Genomic DNA, 17,165 nt, shown 5'->3' with positions numbered 1-17,165 from the left:
GAGAGAGAGAGAGAGAGAGAGAGAGTTAGTGATAATATATTATATAAAAATTTTAAATGCTCTAAACATTAAACTCTGGCTACAGTCAAAGTCTCATTAAAAAATGCTTTGAAGAATTTGATTGACCAATCAGAAGTAAGAATTTAACAAATCGATAAATCAAAAACGTCTTAAAGCATTTGTAGCATCGCATTGACCGCACCCATTAAAGATGGTTCCAAACAAACGACATAGTCAGAGCACGTAACATAAACAAATGTTACACACGCAAACACACACACACACGATAATATAATAGTATAATTATATTATTATAAATGTGAAACAGCATCTAATGATTAATAAAACGGTGAAACACACAGAAAGAACATGGAAAGGATGGTTTCGTTGAAATATCTAAAAATTTAGATGTGAATACATTTTTAAAATTAACCTTTTTGGACATTCAAAATAATTATTTAAAATTAATTGCTAGATGTAAAACCTTTTTACAAAATATAACATCATGCTTGAGAACGTCTTGCATAATTATTTTGATGATTAAATAGTATTATTTTTAGATCTATATTCAGCTAAATTATTAAATACTTTAGAAAAGACTTTGTATAATCTTTTTCGGAGAAATTCTACTTTCAAATACAGATTTATATATTTTAAAGAAGTTTTTATGTTTATATAAACAATGAGTAAATACATGTTGCATTCACAAATTTCGTAATTGAATATTTTTCAACACATATGTTGCTTACTTTGTATTTTCGTCGATTAAGTTTATTTCTTGTTGTACGAAATACTATTGTGGAATATGTGGTTGTCCATTTACGTCAGGTATAAGTACAACGTTACGAAAACGCCACCTGTTGTAACTGATAGAATGATTAAATATAATTAATTAAATACTCTTTGCATATACATGTATAATACTGCCCAACAAAATTTAGTATTTTTTGCAACACAAATGTAAATAGTTATTTTCGATATATTTTTGCCCGCTGCACACGAATCCGTTGACAATTTGGCTACTATAGGTCACAATTTTGAGAAAAATGACATCAAAGAGATGTGAAAAAATAATGATTTTTAAAAAATATTATGATATTGTAGCACCAGGACAGAATTTTTTAAATTGTATTAATGCTACGCAAAAGTATCCACTTTTAACTTTAAAAAGCATTTTGATATTCATTTCGATATAATCTTTGTATTCAATTATGATTTTCAATTTGAAAACAGTTCTATTCTCGTATTAAGTATACGTACACATACACACACGTACACATACACGTCTAAATATATACATATAGATAGGGTGTATATGAAATAACACCCACTAATCACATGGTGCTATTTTTCTAATAAAAAACTGAGTCGAAAAGTTCTCTACTATTTTGCAATTTTTGTAATATTTTTTTTGTCTACACACACACAATAATCAAAATGTCTAAGATCGACGTATAAAACAATTTTAAGATATCTTTAAGAGTTCTTTAAGAAATATCTTCAAAATATTTCACAAAGAACACTGAAACTTATCTTAAAACTGTGTTATACATCATTGTTTTATCGATGTACTGTCTCATACATCATTGTCTCATACATAAATGTTTTATTCGTTTATTCGGCAATATTTAGAAATTAATATCTCGTTATGTATTGCATAAATTGTAAAATGATACAGGACTTTTCAATTCGACTTAGTTTTATATTAGGAATAGCACTGTATGATTAATGGGCGTTATTTCAGATACACCTAATATATATATATATCTCTCCAGAAATTACATATATCAAAATGAAACAAAATGCATTTTACAGATAAAAGTATTAATTTCTCTAAATATTACCAAAGCTACGCAAAGATTAAAGCTTTCAGGTGGCACTGATGACATTTAAAAAAGAAATTTAGTATCGTTGAAATTACGTGATAAAGTCATATATCACTTCATAATCTGTTAAGCTAGGTGTAGTGGTTCCTTATATTTAGTAAAGTGTATATATCTGTGAAATTACATGTGCTTCACAAGGGTTCATCCAAAGTAACAAATATCTACATAATTTGGATAACACATTAAAATGTGTATATCTCAATGAAATGGTAATTGAAATACATATATGATGGTAATAAATCAAAAGCTGCATCTTCACCAAACGAAAACAAAGTTTCGTTATGTTTATTTTTTAAAGTGAAAATTGTATGCAATTTTATGCATGTAAGTATCTTTCCAGAACGGCTGTTGATTTGTTACTTTATTTTTAACTTCCATAATCTCGTTTATTAGAGCAATCTATAGTAATTTTTGTGTATAGTTAGTCAAAATAATCTCTCCGATTTTTATCTACCTAAAAATAACATTTTCGGAATTCTTTTTCTTCATTCTTATCTACAATTTTGCATATGACAGATCCGGTGCTTTAACTTCATTACATAAATTAGGCATTCCTATAATATAAACTCGATTTACTAAAGAACCACCTTAATTTTTACACATATAATTATTTTCTTCAAAATTGTGACGTATTAATCAAATTTCATCAATGGATTCATTTAGCAAGCAAAAATATATCGAAAATCCTTATTCACCTTTTTGTTGCAAACTGGTTTTGGGCAGTGTAATTTACAGACATATATATACAGGATAGTCCACTTAAAGATGTTTTGTACACATTTTCAATATAATAAAATTATGAAAGAATTATAGATTATTCTAAATCACGTTTAAAAATAATTTGTTCTACATCTTTGTAACTAATTATTTCTCACTTCGATAAAAACAATATGACTAAAAAATGTCCCCTTCGAAACCATTCCATTTTTTTATCTAAAATTTTTCCTATTATCAAAAGTAAGTGAAATATTCAAGGTTCTTATATTAAGTGGACTACTGTGTATAGATTATGTTATATCGATGTTCGTATATTGTCCAAGATGAACAATGATATCAAAATAAAAAATGGATTTTAATTTATCTCATAATCAATTTCTCAATTTCTTCATGATCAATTTCTCTAATGATGTTATAAGTAATAGACAAAAAAATATTTATCGACTTTTTTATTTTGATTTAAACAATAGATTTTAAAACTATTTTAATGTGTATTTGTGTAATGTGAACACGTTTTTAAAAAAATTTGGAAATTATTCTATTAAGCATATCATTATTTTACTTTTATGAATTTACTTTTTTTTTATTTGAAACACTTTTATAAGTGTAAATTTTGTTCATTTTTAATAAAATTACAGCAGCTTAAATTTTGAAGTTTGTAGCACTACAAAATTTTGTTCGGACCCAATACTAATTCAAATGTGCTAATGTGATAGAATTACTACTACTATTTTACTACTATTTAGAATTATTACTACTATTTTATTTCTTAACACAGGGAACTATAAATTAATTATAAGCATATATAAATCAATGAATTATAAAATTTACAAATATGTTTAAAAGTCTAACTTACATGTCCACAAACATATCATATATTACATATATACAAATGTAAACTATTATTGTAGATGACACAAATACTACTAAAACGTCAATTTTTAAAGGGAAAAACAAATGTAATGTATAGTCGTTAAAGATGTAAAATACTGCATCTATTATTTCAGAGAAAAAAGTTTTACTATCCTCGTTGTTTAATTTGCCACCATGTATTCCACTATATTCTGTGCTATTCTCTGTATCTTCAATTGTAATATTATTGTGTAATTCTGACATACTTTTCGACATAATATCTGGAAACGTAATAAAAATTTAAAATTAATTATTTCGAATTTTATACATCAAACATTTTAAAACTGAAATATCTCTAATTATACACATACAAAATGGATCAAAAATTTAGATATAGTCGAATATCTCATAAATAAAGCATTTTTGATGCTTTGATTGAAAAATACTTCATATAAATTTGTAGGATTAACGAGGTTTAAAAGATGCATTAAAAAGGGAAACCAATTTAATATTGAGTGATGTATAAAGGAGATTTCAAGATGAATTTTAAATTATAAATTAAACATTTTGATTATATAATTAAGTAATCGTTAAAGTCTGCTACAAGTTAACGACTGCTACATTTTATTTTATTTTGTAAAATTTAAATTTATTATATTAATTAATTTATTAATTATATAGTTAAATGAAAAATATAAAAATAATTTAAGAGAGATCCGTTTATTTATATTGTAAAATATTGTCTAAAATTCGGATAAACGCTGAAATTTTCATACAGTCAAATTGTCTGAATTTTCGAATAGAGAATATTTGAACTTTTAGCCATAATTGTATCAGCTTCTAATCATATTTCTCCAAATTTCTAGCTGTAATTTTCTAAATATATTTGAGCTCAATGCATGAATGTTCAGACATTGTTTGAATTTCTAACCAATGGTCTTAGTATTTTTAATTTTGGTATCTAAATGTTTGGCCATTAGAAACAGAAATATTCAGATAACTTGTTCGAAATTCATACAATGTCTGAGTATCCAGATATTAGGATTAGAAATGTTCATACAACTGCAGGTAGAGATTCAAAGAAACGTGGCTAGAAATTGATACATCTATGGCTAAAAATTCAAACAATATTTTATCAGAAAATTCAAACAATGTGCCTGTAACAAAATTTCAGCTTTGTCCGAATGTTAGGTTATTTTTTACGGTAAATTGATTGCTTACAGCACCGTGTGCCTACATCTCGATTGCCTATATGAATTATTGCCCAAAACTCGATTGCCAACATGTACTTTTGCTAGTTTTGTTTACAAATAAAAAATGATATTTAAATTACGTAAAGAATAATTCGTGTGTTTAATATAGAGAGTTTGTTTTAAAACAGAAATGTAGTTATATTAAATAAAATGAATTGTAGTTATATTAAATAAGAAAATTTGTGTTTTAAAACAGAATTTATGTTTTTAAAGCAGAGAATAGTACATAAGTCAATGGAGGTGTAGGCAATTATACATGTAGGCAATTGATCTGTAGGTAATTAATGAGATGTAGACAAATGATGCTACATTAATTTGTAGACAATGTGATTCTCTCTGTAAAAAATCGCCTAAAATAATTTAATGTGCCCGTTAAGATTTTAGTCAGTAGCATAATTTACATACATTAAGTAGAAGTAATTTTTATAATATATGCATTAATATTTATATTATCGTTTATCATACTGTGTCTGATACAGAGCTCCTTTTTTATTAAAATTATCTTCAAGATACATTACTTTTTAGTTTTATACATTTACACATAATAAAACAATTTTGGCATTTATGAATTATTGTATATATTTGTATACATACTTTTCTTATTACTTTTAGTTCCAAATAGATACATTTTCTATCTTTTTTAAGCAATGTATATTTTCTTACCCATAGTTAAAATTGCAAACAAAACAGTCCATAGTATTTGCGACATGGTATGAGAAATATTTAATCCTCCTTTCTTAGATAACTTAATTAGATAAGTTAGGATTATTAACTTATTTTCAATGAAGCAAAACCTGAAACTAATTTTGTCCTTAGAAACTTAAACGCATAACACAACTTTTCAAAAGCCCATATTTTACACAAGAGGATAAAATAAATTTTACAGAAAATTGAAATTAATTAAAGAAAAAACATTTATTACAAAGGATGTAGAATCGGGTAAACAGAAAACAAAGTAATTAAAAAATAATATAATATCTATAATTCGGACTTAGAATATACTTAAATTTGGACTAATATGAATACTCATATACCTAAAAAGCATTAAAAATTATATAATTAGATATATTATAGAAATAACAATAGCAATAAATTACAATTTCGTTGGAAGTAAAAATTATGAATTGAAATATTAAAATTTAATAATAATTTTTATTATAAAGAACAATCAGGTCGTTTTTAACACATTAAACATGAATAGTTTGCAACAATTTAATAGTCAATTAATTTTTGTCGAACTTGTTTCTAATACACTGATTACATAAAATTAGTTGTATGATTATTATTAATTGTACATGAATGATTAACAATAAATTAAAATAAATTAAATTATAAATCGAAAACACATCGGTAAACAAAAAAAAATAGATATAAAATAGAATTTAATACTTTAACAAATATTACATATCAAACTGTATAACCGAAAGCGGAACAGGCTAGCTTCAATTAAAAAACAATATTCATCAACCGCAAAATGTTGAATAAAAAATTACATTCTCAATAAAGGTACTACTTAGGAATAAAATGTTAGATCAAAATTTAAATCAAATAATGGAACGAAATATAAGGAAAGAACCGAATTATGACAGTTAACAATATAAAACAATAAATATACACAGATAAAACTAAATTATGTATAAACAAAGGTTATGTAAAATCAAAATAACATTGTTGTTCGTTATTTATTCGATTTAAATTCAACGCGTCTCGAATATCTATCTTTTAACTAAACATGTCATTTTTATTCAATTTTTACGGATAACGGGCTTGGGTAGTAAGGCATCATTGGATAGTAATGCAATTTTAAGAAATATAATGATACTAAGCAAATGTATATATCTTTATTAAAAAAAAAAAGATATATGTAGTGAAAGAAGAATTGAGAAACTATTGGAAAAGAAATGTTATACTAAAAGTTTATAGATTAATATGTTTAATTATTATTGATGTTAACGTATCTTAAATTAAATATAATTTTAAACTAAACGATTACTAATTCTGGCGAATTCTAAGGATCTTATGTGTTATCATTTGTTTGCATGTATTATAGTCACTACACTGGTTTTACATATAAAAAATAACGTCAAAAAAATTATAATATACAAAGGCATAAAAAATCGTATCGTACTGTCAACATTCTTTGGAGTGAAATCTTACTTAATTTTCAATTTTTGATAGTGAGATTATACTGTTCAGAATTATCATTCACTCTAAAAGTTTTAAATAGTACGAGAGTTAGCATCAATTCGTTATGCGCCTTGAATTTAATAAGTTTTATCAATTCCAAATCGTTTATCTTACCAAATCAGAAGTCCGGTTTTCTCTATGTCTTATGTATGTTGTAGACAACGTGGAAATGATATCTCGTCTAGTAGATGTTAGCATCAATTCGTTATGCGCCTTGAATTTAATAAGTTTTATCAATTCCAAATCGTTTATCTTACCAAATCAGAAGTCCGGTTTTCTCTATGTCTTATGTGTGTTGTAGACAACGTGGAAATGATATCTCGTCTAGTAGAAGACGAGAACTAAACTCTTATTTCTGACAAAAGATAAATAAAGGCAGAACGGTCACACACAATGCCGAATGCCTAATAACATTTGTCATGTTTTAGTATAACGTACTTTTCTTTTTCAAATAATTTTTCAATTCTTCTTCCGCTACATACCTATATCTTTTTTTTTAACAAAGATATATATGATTAGTATCATTATATTTTTTGAAATTGCATTACCACCCAATAATGCATTACTACCTAAGCCCATCACCCGTAAAAGTTTAATAAAAATGACATGCTTAGTTAAAAGATAGATATTCCGAATGCGTTGGATTTAAATCGAATAAATAACGGATTATATCGTTCTCAATGTAATAACGTTTTATGGAATATTAATTTTCCATTAAGTTGATATTCAATTAAATATATTAATGTTAGAAAACATTATTGAAATGATGTCACATGTGAATCTGTAAAAGATTTGTTGCTGAATAACATCTATCGAATCTCAAGTGCTAACTTGTATCTTATAAAGCCTGCAGCCAGTAAATGCATTTTGAAAAAATTACTCCAAACCAGATATCGAATTGGAACCTTTACTTTCTGCGGGTGTCTTTATCAATTCGACCGGTGAATTGGTAAAAAGTAGGTAAAAAGTATCGCTTCGCACAGTAATTATTTTGATAGATGCACATACACACATAAACACTTAATATTTTTATTTTGTAATTTTAAAGATATAATTTTTGTATTGATATCGTTTATTTTGGATTAATGATCATCTTATAAGTAATGTATTAATTTTTTACGACTTTTTTCTATAATATATTTTTTCTCTAAAGTATAATTTATGTATCATATTTTGACATAAAAATAAAAATATCTGTTCATATTTGACGTTGGCAGGTAATAATGACATATTTATTTTTATAGCAATCGTGAATTCAAATCAGAATAGATGTTTCTTATAAATCTTGGGTTGCTGAATCCGAATTCATATACGTCATCACATCCAGTTTTCTATAAAGATAATCAAGGAAGATAATGCAAATCTGTGAAAATTAAAACATTTAAGAAAAGAGCAAATGTAAATATAACATTTAATGCAATTGCAAAACTGATTTTATATTTTTGTAAGTTAAATGAGAAATAGAAAAAGTTTACTTTTGGTCTTTCCTCAATTGTTTCAACTTTTACAGATTTTCCATCAATTTTCTTGATTATCTACAAAACTGAACGTAATGGCGTGAAACGGCTCATTTTTGTTAATTCAGACAGTGAATTTATCCAAATTACCTCGCTTTACTTTATCAGTAGCTAAATTAAGTGAAAAAACAGATACACATTTTCAGAATACAATCACAAATATTTTATTTGTGAAAACATGTATAAAATAAAAAAACTATAATACAGGTAAACTTATTATATATATTTTCACTTCAAACATTTTTTTTTATCGATATTTTTCTGAATATATCAATGCATCGTATATTATTACGAGCCTAACGTTCGGCTTTATTTTACTTTCGTTGTAAGAATCACGAAAAAAATTGACTCTCGGATATCTCTCTCTCTCTCTCTCTCTCTCTTAATTCCGCTTTATCTCGTTATGACGTATCGAAACTACTGATCATATACAGAAAATCTGTAAGAATATACTTTTTAGAATGTAGATTTCGTGAAGAGAACTTATTTCCAAAATATTTTTTATATGTCGGTTAAAATCGAAGATGAATAACTTTATTATTCAAAATTCAAGTGACGAAAAACTTAAAAAATAAAAAATTGATATATTTATTTTTATATAATCTCAAACTTGATCTATAAAAAGAACCTCTAATTATTATTACACCGTTCAAACACAGATATTTATTACTTAACAAATATTATATTAAATAAAATATTTTTCCCCTTTTATATAAAAAGGACAAAAAAGATATACAAGATTTCAAATTATTTATGATTTTCTTTTGATCATAATTTTGTTTAAAAATCTAACTTGTAATAAATTTACAAAATAATAGCAACGTTTACTCTATCTTCATCTTATTTATTTTTTGATAAATTGAATGTTGAAAAAAACTCGGTCATAATTTATCACATAATAGAATCCAGTCCTGAAAGACTTGTTCTATCAATTGAAACAAACGAAAGGCAACGAAGAACACCTCGTCAAGGTGATCAGTACTGGCTCTCGGTGACAGGTCTTACGCCAGGCTGCTGATTATAGCCGAGCTGTTGATATTGTTGGTTCTGGTATCCCGCCTGTATCGGCTGTATGTTAGCTTGCGTATACGTGCTAGCTTGACTCTCATAGGCGCCACCCTGACCTTGGTACTGTGCTTGCTGTCGCGGTTGCTGCTGCTGCTGCTGCTGCTGCTGTTGCTGTTGCTGTAGATCCACGGGGTGCGGCACGTACGGCTTCTCCGGACGATATACAATCTGATTAGCAAATATATTATACGGGGTTTGCGCCTGATATTTCAGCAGTTCGCGCAAGTGAGGTGGCAGATTGGGCGAATATTGAGGTTGCGGTTCCGCCGGCGGCTGGGATATTCTATTGTACTTCTGTTGAGCCTGACGTTTGCTCCTGGAGTGGCCGCGTGACTTTTGACGAGGTGCAGACGCGACCACGGGATCAGGTAGAGGGGCAGCCGCCGCCTCTTGCGCCAACTTCTTGAGATGTTCCTGGACCTGTTGAGATTGAGCCCGTAGTGCGGCTTCTTCGTCGAATCTGCAATTTGGTTAAGGATCATCGAAACTGCATGCGTATTTGGATTATTAAGTAATAACAGATAACACTTAATATCAACAAAATATAAGTAAAAATATTATATACGTAATCTTATTTAATATTTGTATTGTTTCGAACCTGTATGGTTCCGGAATTATATTGATGTACGGAATTTGCTGCTGGAACTGGAGCAGTTGCTGGATCTGTGGCGGTGCATTAGAGTAAGGCCTATAATTTGGCTGTGGTTCCGGTTGCTCTTGAGGTTGTGGTTGTGCTCGCGATTGTTGCACTCGTTGTCGGGGCGCAGCTGGTCGTGCAATTGGTTCCGCAGCTTGCACATATTGCGGTTCTGCCTGAGCTTGCGGACGTGCTTGACGATCATACGACCTCCAATTTACTCTATAACCTTTCAATGTATATTCACATCAGATCGATTTGGTAAATATTTGAATATAATGTGATAAAGCTCATAAAGCAAAGTTGACGACAATACCGCTAGGATCATTATACTGGAGCGCCTTTGTATTGATACCCTGATTAGCGTAATCTTCCTGATATGTAGGCTGACCGTATCGATCGATCGGTCCTTGTACATTGTAAGTGGCCGATCCACCATCTGAAGGTCCTTGAATCTGGAAATTCGTATGCCCATCCGTAGCACCTTCGATCCTGAAGTTGCTATTACCGTCAGTTGATCCTTGAATGGTGAAGTCTCCTGGTCCCCCTCCCTCTAAAAACCGAACACTTAAGAATACTGCATAAAAAACATATATAAAGAAATTTTATAAATTATATTTATCTAAATATAGGAATCTTATTTCAAGTAGTATTTAACTATTAGTATAACTATAAAGTTACAAAAATTAGAAAAAACAAAAGATAAATGCTTAAAAAACAATTTTTATGCTTATTTCAAAATATAGTTAAAAAATATATAAAATTTATTTTTAAAAAGTTAAAATAATCTAGAAAACATTCTTTAAAATCACTACAAATTGTTTTCATAATTTCTAGTCGTTTTTATAATTTCTAGTCGCATTGTCTATATTTATCTACACTTACCACTCGCGTCTGTGTACTCTATTCCTTTCTCTTCGCTGAACTTAAGACCCTGGGCCCGTCGATGTCCGTCACTAGGCCCCTGGATTGAGAATTCAGCCAGGCACATGGGAAGTGCCGTTAATAATAAAACCTGTGACAGATTTATGACAGAATTTTATACAATACGTCATAACAAGACATGGTAAAATATATTACAATTTATACAATATTTAAGTATTGGCAATAAAAGAGAAAGTACACATTATGCAAAAGAATAAATAAAATCATTCATCAATTACACACAACAGTTTTTATTATATTTTTTTAAGCAAGTACTTATTGTTAGTAGAAAATACTACAATTATTATATTTTTCATTATTGTATTGATCTTTTTAATCATTATAATAAAATAAAATCAGAATGTAACATTATATTACATTCAAGCGTTTATCTCATTCTCGATGTTAAGTGCTTTCGATTTCGCAACTAGACGATCAAAGATCATTATCTAATGCGCGTGGCACTAAACCTGAATCTGTCTTACGGTATGTACTATATTACATATATGGAAGCGGATCGAGCAACTGGCACCGGGAAGTTGGAAGGGAAAGTCCGCGAGCACATGAATCTTTAATCACGGTAATCGGGGAAAAGGTGAGCACGTTACTAGTTAACATTCGCGATCGCAAGACTGTTAGAAACGCGGCCACACAAAAAGGTAGATAGAAGAAAAAAGAAAAAGTGCAAGTCGCAAGTCGACTCGCGACTTACAAGCGATCGAATGCACTAAGCAACGAGCACTACACGATCGGTAGAAAGTGAGATAGACATTAATCGTCCAGACACGCCCAACGTAATTATTCGAGAAAAAAATTAACTTCGACTCGTTTCGAAAATGTCTGTAACCAGCTGTCACGAGACAAAATACCGCTTCAGAATCGCACGTACGACAAATTCTGCGCGAGTTTTATCTTGCAGAACGCGGAAACCGAGCGACATTTCGCGAAGAACGAGTCGCGACACGCATGCTGATTATTGAGGTCTACATATTTTTTTTTTCTTTAAGTAGTCTGAACGAAAGGATATTGTAATATTGATTAAAAATAACGGACATTTAAACTAATATTAAATTTTAATTAATATTTGCTGTTCTTTTTTATTTTTTTATATTTGTCATTTTTTTTGTCTGAGTGTCTATCTTATCTCATTGTAGGTTTAATTCTTATAAGAAGAGAATACGTGGGTTTAGCTCTTATAAGAAAAAAGTATATACGTAGCGTGACAGCAAAGTGAATTGACAGCAAAGTGATCGATGGAACACAGGCTATTCTCTATGTTGAAACCTCGATCCGCGAGCTTGCAGCAAGATTGCAAAAACCTGATCACTCGTATCCGCAGCTAATTGGGTCGTGAAATGCACTCTTGGTCAGCGACCTCGATAATTAAGAAGCATTACGATTCGTCACTCTCTTTACGATGCAATTAAATGCACGACATTCATCATTCCTTTATTCACGCTCGTTACCTTTCGACGGAAGGCGGGGTTGAGTATCTCTGACAAAACGACTTCCCGTCTTGCTTTCGCGTCTTGCGACCATGATGAAATGAAACCTTACAAGAGTGCATTCAATTTTCGCGATACAAACGTGAAAAACAGAAGTACAAAGTACAGAGTGAGATAAATTCATGATCCAATTAATATCTGAAAAAATATTTTGCAACACATAGCAATTAAATGCACGTGACACTTCTAGAACATTTCATACTTTTTTTATTTTTTAACGTAATGAGATGGTATCGTGAAACACACACACACATGCATTTCTACGAGATTCACATAATGATTAAGGTTTTGATTTCGGACATATGCGAGAAAATCTTCAAGACTGAAATAGCGCAAAATAACGAACGACACTCGTTAATCGAATCGTCGCATAATTTATTTCCGGTCTATCTGGTTTGTATATGCAGTACGATTAGGCGCACGCGACTTTATTTCGCCTGCATCGCGCTCTAAAAGAAAACGTGCAAGTCGTGGAAAAATACGCGTGCATTCTACATTGAAAACCTTTCGATTAAGTAAAAAAAAAAAGAAATAACATAAGGCAGCTGCGTACTTACACGTAATTTCATGGCGTGAAAGCTGGTCGATTCGTTCGAGGGTGGAGTGTTTCTGAGACGGGCGCGCGGTCATCAGAACAACTTTATAGCCAGCCACGTAAAAGGGACCTTTCGACGACGGGGATGTGACTAGGCGAGAGCCACCTCCATCTTGCACCTCGTCGGCCTGCCGGCCGGCCGGCCGACGTCGTGTTCCAACAGTCATTGCTCTTTCTGCAAACGCGAGCGTATTAAAGAAAATCGCTTCCGGCGTACCTAAGTAACGCTTACGTTAATTTCATTGTAAGTTCCATTTGCAGACTGTATCTCAATAAATTAAATTTTGATCGACAAATGCTCTTTAATATTGTAAATTTCTATTTTGTGGTCTTTTACATTGATTTTTGTCTGTTATTTATTAAAAAAAAAACAAAAAATTTACAGAATTTTTTTTTACACAAATTACTAATTTAATTTTAATTTTATAATAATTTATATATCACAATATTATTTTCATTTTATATAATAATGAGAAATACATTTTTTGCAAAGGCGGCTCAAGTTTTGCTTGTTCCGGTTTATCAAGTTTTTTTATCCAACTATGACGTATTATCTCTTACACGATGTATTTTATTGTGAAAAGTCTTGAGTACAATGATGGAAAACTACGAAATAGCTGCAGTGGAATGCAGTGCAATACGATGTTTCCCAGGCAATCGCCATTCAAAGGTTACGATGTAAAGACCACGAAGATCTGCAATTAATTGCCGACATTGAATTCAATCATTGTCCTGTCAAGTTACGTAAATGCGCTCCGTTGCTTCTAGCATTAAAGTGCTGATAATAATATGGATTTAAAAGAAAAATTAAATCTTAAAGGAAAACAAAATAAGTGAGTAAGAAGTTTTAATTTATTGCAATTTTGGTACTGCGATCGGTATAGATAGTGCGATTACACACGCAAAAATGTAATCAGGGGAATTGTTCTTCGAATTATGTCGCATTATTCCGAATGTAACTAAAACCTATATTATTCTGCATTCTTGTCTCTACCCTAGAAATTACAGATTTCTATTTTCGCAATAGATTCAATAACAGATCTCTGATGCTCTGTATCATTAAACTCGTAAAGTCTTATTGTTAGTTCCATAGATTCCTATTTTAGATACACAATTATGGGAGCGTATTTCTCCTTTATCCATTTATTTGACTACAAAATCGTTCTTACTCACAAATGGAAATGCCGTGTTACGTCAGTTTATAGTAGAAAGTTACACCGTGTCGCATCACGATAGATAGATCGTCGATCTCCCGTGAAATTACAGATTACCCAGGACTTGTATCGACATGCGAAAACAATTCTTATGGCATTATTCGGTACTAGTAAAAATATGTTCCAACAAGAAACGACTCTGAATTGATGTTAAATCAACGTCTAGTTGATATCGAAATTATTGTATCGATATCGACTGGATATCTATTCGGTGTTATTTCTCTTACTGGGACATTTTTTATGGGTAATGAATAAAAGGTATGTAAGTGATACGTACAAGATGATTCACAAAATTATAGAAACTGATTTATCAGATAATAATATTTGCAATAAAAAAAATATGCAATATACATAAAAATCAATTGCAAATTATAAGATAAAATTATTGCTAATCTTATTAAATAAATATTTTACGTATTCAAATGTAATAAAATAATTCAGTTATATTTTATTATAATAAAATGCTTTTTACAGCATATTTTTACAATATACATTTTTATCATTATTTCTTCTACACTGCAAATAATCTTTGGCTTTTTATCATGTATGTGAATGCATTAATTATATTATTACGCAATTAATTATATAATTATCATTGCAGATTTGTCATGAATTACCGTGTAAAATTACGATTGCAATTTCCTTCGATTTCCTCAAATAGGTGAACTCAAAGGGCGTGACCTTGGCGAATTATCTATTTGTACCAGAAGGCACCGGTAAAGAGTAAATAAAAAGAAAAATTACGCAAAACGAAAGCACCGCGGCTACATTCGCAACAACTCGACGGGCGCATTAATACATGAAGCGTGAAGGCCACGAAAATGGATTGTCAGTCTTCCTTGTCCGGAGAAATGCTACTTTGCCATGCTTTTTCGATTTCTATGTGAAAACGAAAACAGGCGTATGATCAGGCGATACGCTTTTTCGAATTCGCACATTGTATGTAAATGTTCTCACCTTGTATCGTCACGCATCAATAAATGAAATCCGCCTGATCGGATTTATAATTCCACGTATTAAATAGTTTTTTGCAATCAATAATAAGAATCCAATCCCTTTCTAATTAGAATCATGAAATCTATTAATAAAATTTATATATTACAAATTGTCGCACATACTTCTTTCTCTCGTCAAATCAGAATATTCACGCCAGATAATATAATTTCCGATATTTATGTGATTCAATATGGAATTTTTCAGATTATGCCAGTTTATTTCCTTTTGCAATTTATAACTTAAACGCGCTCTTATAGTAATGTTATGTTGCGAATTTCTGCGTAAGACGAAATATTGCTTTCTAACTAAGGGAGATCAGATATCTTTATTCAATAGAAAGCTAAAAATCGTCTGACTTTCTCTATTTGCTCTAATAGCATAGGATTCAGTAACTATCCTCATTTATAATTAAACAAATCATAAGTCGCGCAAAACGCGAGACTTCCTGAAAGGAGTAAACGATAAATAGACTTTTATCGGATTTTCGTTCACTCGTTTAATTCATCTTTTTACAAGCGGAAATTCCGTCAAGTTCTGCGAGCTGAAATAAAAGCGAAGATTGCGTTACGACTAGGTGAATGACTTCCATGATACAAGAAGCGGAAACGTTTATTTCGTATAAAAAATTACATTCTTCATGCTACCGTGTATATAATCAAACATTCTCTATCTTACATGCATACGCAAAAAACTGAATAGATACACCTTATTAATAATAAAATTATAAAATTATAATTACAATATTGAGTGAAATGAAAAACAAACAGAAAATTAATCGAAACGAAATTTGATAGGTCAGTTTTACTTCTTATTTCTGTCTTGATAAATTTTCTATCATCATCATTAATTTTGTTTCAAATAAATTTTCGTAAAATTTAATAAAGTATTTTTTGCTTATATGATTTTCATTCATTTTCACATATTTTTTTTAAACACATTGTTCTATGTTAATTATAAATTGAATAGTTTTTTTTATAATTAGTATATTTAATTCTAATTGTCGGGCGAACATTCATTCATTTTTGGTCCTTAAAGAAAAATTCCGCAGTGACCGGATTGTTGGCAAATATCATACACGGTAGACATACATCGTTATATCAAGAAGCGGTACAATAATTTAAAACATAAAAGACTTGTTTTAACAAAGCCTCGATAACATCAAAATCTAAAAACTATTTCGGCGTATGAGAATGGGATTCAACTCGATAGAGTTTTAGAACCAGCTGACTTTCCTTCAAAGGTTACCAAGAAATAGAATATTAAATTATATAAATCGTATTACATATTATAGACCAATTTTCGGTCAATGGCGCTGTTCCTCGTCGACCGGCTTGTTCTGCGAATATTCCGCGTCAATGTTATCATCGCTTGGATAGTAAACCTTACTACGGTAATAATAGGGTCCTTTGACATCATTGGGCAACGGCTTGGGGATAAAAATGTTTTTTGGTGTGTATTGAATACGATTCGCTGTAAGGTCATATGGTATCTGTGCCTGATATTTTAGCAATTGCTTGAGCTCCGTAGGCATATTCCTGTCCAAATATAGAGTAGGCATTGGAGATTCTGGTATGGCTGCTAATGGAAACGCTACGATCGGTTGCTGCTGTTGCTGCTGTTGCTGCTGCTGCTGCTGCTGTTGCTGCTGTTGCTGCTGTTGTTCGTAATCCTCCTTATAGGCGACTCTATCCTGACGCTCTACTCTTCTATCGCTGTAATCATATCTGGGCTGCGCTCTTTGAGGATCAATAGACTGGTATCTCTCCGCCGGTTGTAAATACGCACCACGAGGGTTTTCAGAAGCGGCAGGGGGC

The 17,165-nt window shown here is 30.3% G+C and overlaps 2 protein-coding genes across 2 annotated transcripts in view; both read right to left on the bottom strand.

Moving 5' to 3' along the window:
* Nucleotides 1-9,263: 9,263 nt before the first annotated feature.
* On the bottom strand, nucleotides 9,264-13,200 carry LOC108760218 (transcription factor SPT20 homolog). The gene is made up of 5 exons (XM_018506039.1): nucleotides 13,104-13,200; nucleotides 11,003-11,132; nucleotides 10,434-10,670; nucleotides 10,079-10,346; nucleotides 9,264-9,940 (listed from the first exon to the last, which is right to left on the bottom strand). The coding sequence occupies exons 1-5, from the start codon at nucleotides 13,113-13,115 to the stop codon at nucleotides 9,388-9,390; spliced, it is 1,200 nt and encodes a 399-aa protein (XP_018361541.1). The 5' UTR covers nucleotides 13,116-13,200; the 3' UTR covers nucleotides 9,264-9,387.
* A 3,135-nt stretch (nucleotides 13,201-16,335) lies between these two features.
* Nucleotides 16,336-17,165, bottom strand: part of LOC108760240 (putative uncharacterized protein DDB_G0271606) — a 2,350-nt gene continuing 1,520 nt past the window's right edge. Inside the window, exon 4 of the mRNA XM_018506062.1 lies at nucleotides 16,336-17,165. This exon is cut by the window's right edge and continues 24 nt beyond it. Coding sequence (XP_018361564.1) covers nucleotides 16,655-17,165 — 511 coding nt within the window. The 3' untranslated portion in view covers nucleotides 16,336-16,654.

This window comes from Trachymyrmex cornetzi, unplaced genomic scaffold (genome assembly GCF_001594075.2).
Source record: "Trachymyrmex cornetzi isolate Tcor2-1 unplaced genomic scaffold, Tcor1.1 scaffold223, whole genome shotgun sequence".
NCBI classification, from domain to species: Eukaryota; Metazoa; Arthropoda; class Insecta; order Hymenoptera; family Formicidae; genus Trachymyrmex; species Trachymyrmex cornetzi.
Note: the sequence above shows the minus strand (reverse complement) of the source record. Positions and strands in the feature narration are given on the sequence as shown.

Coding starts and splice junctions, on each gene's coding strand:
- LOC108760218 (XM_018506039.1), bottom strand. Junction 10,671..11,002: donor AGAGTACACAGACGCGAGTG/GTAAGTGTAGAT, acceptor TTCGGTTTTTAG/AGGGAGGGGGACCAGGAGAC. Junction 9,941..10,078: donor ATAATTCCGGAACCATACAG/GTTCGAAACAAT, acceptor ACCAAATTGCAG/ATTCGACGAAGAAGCCGCAC.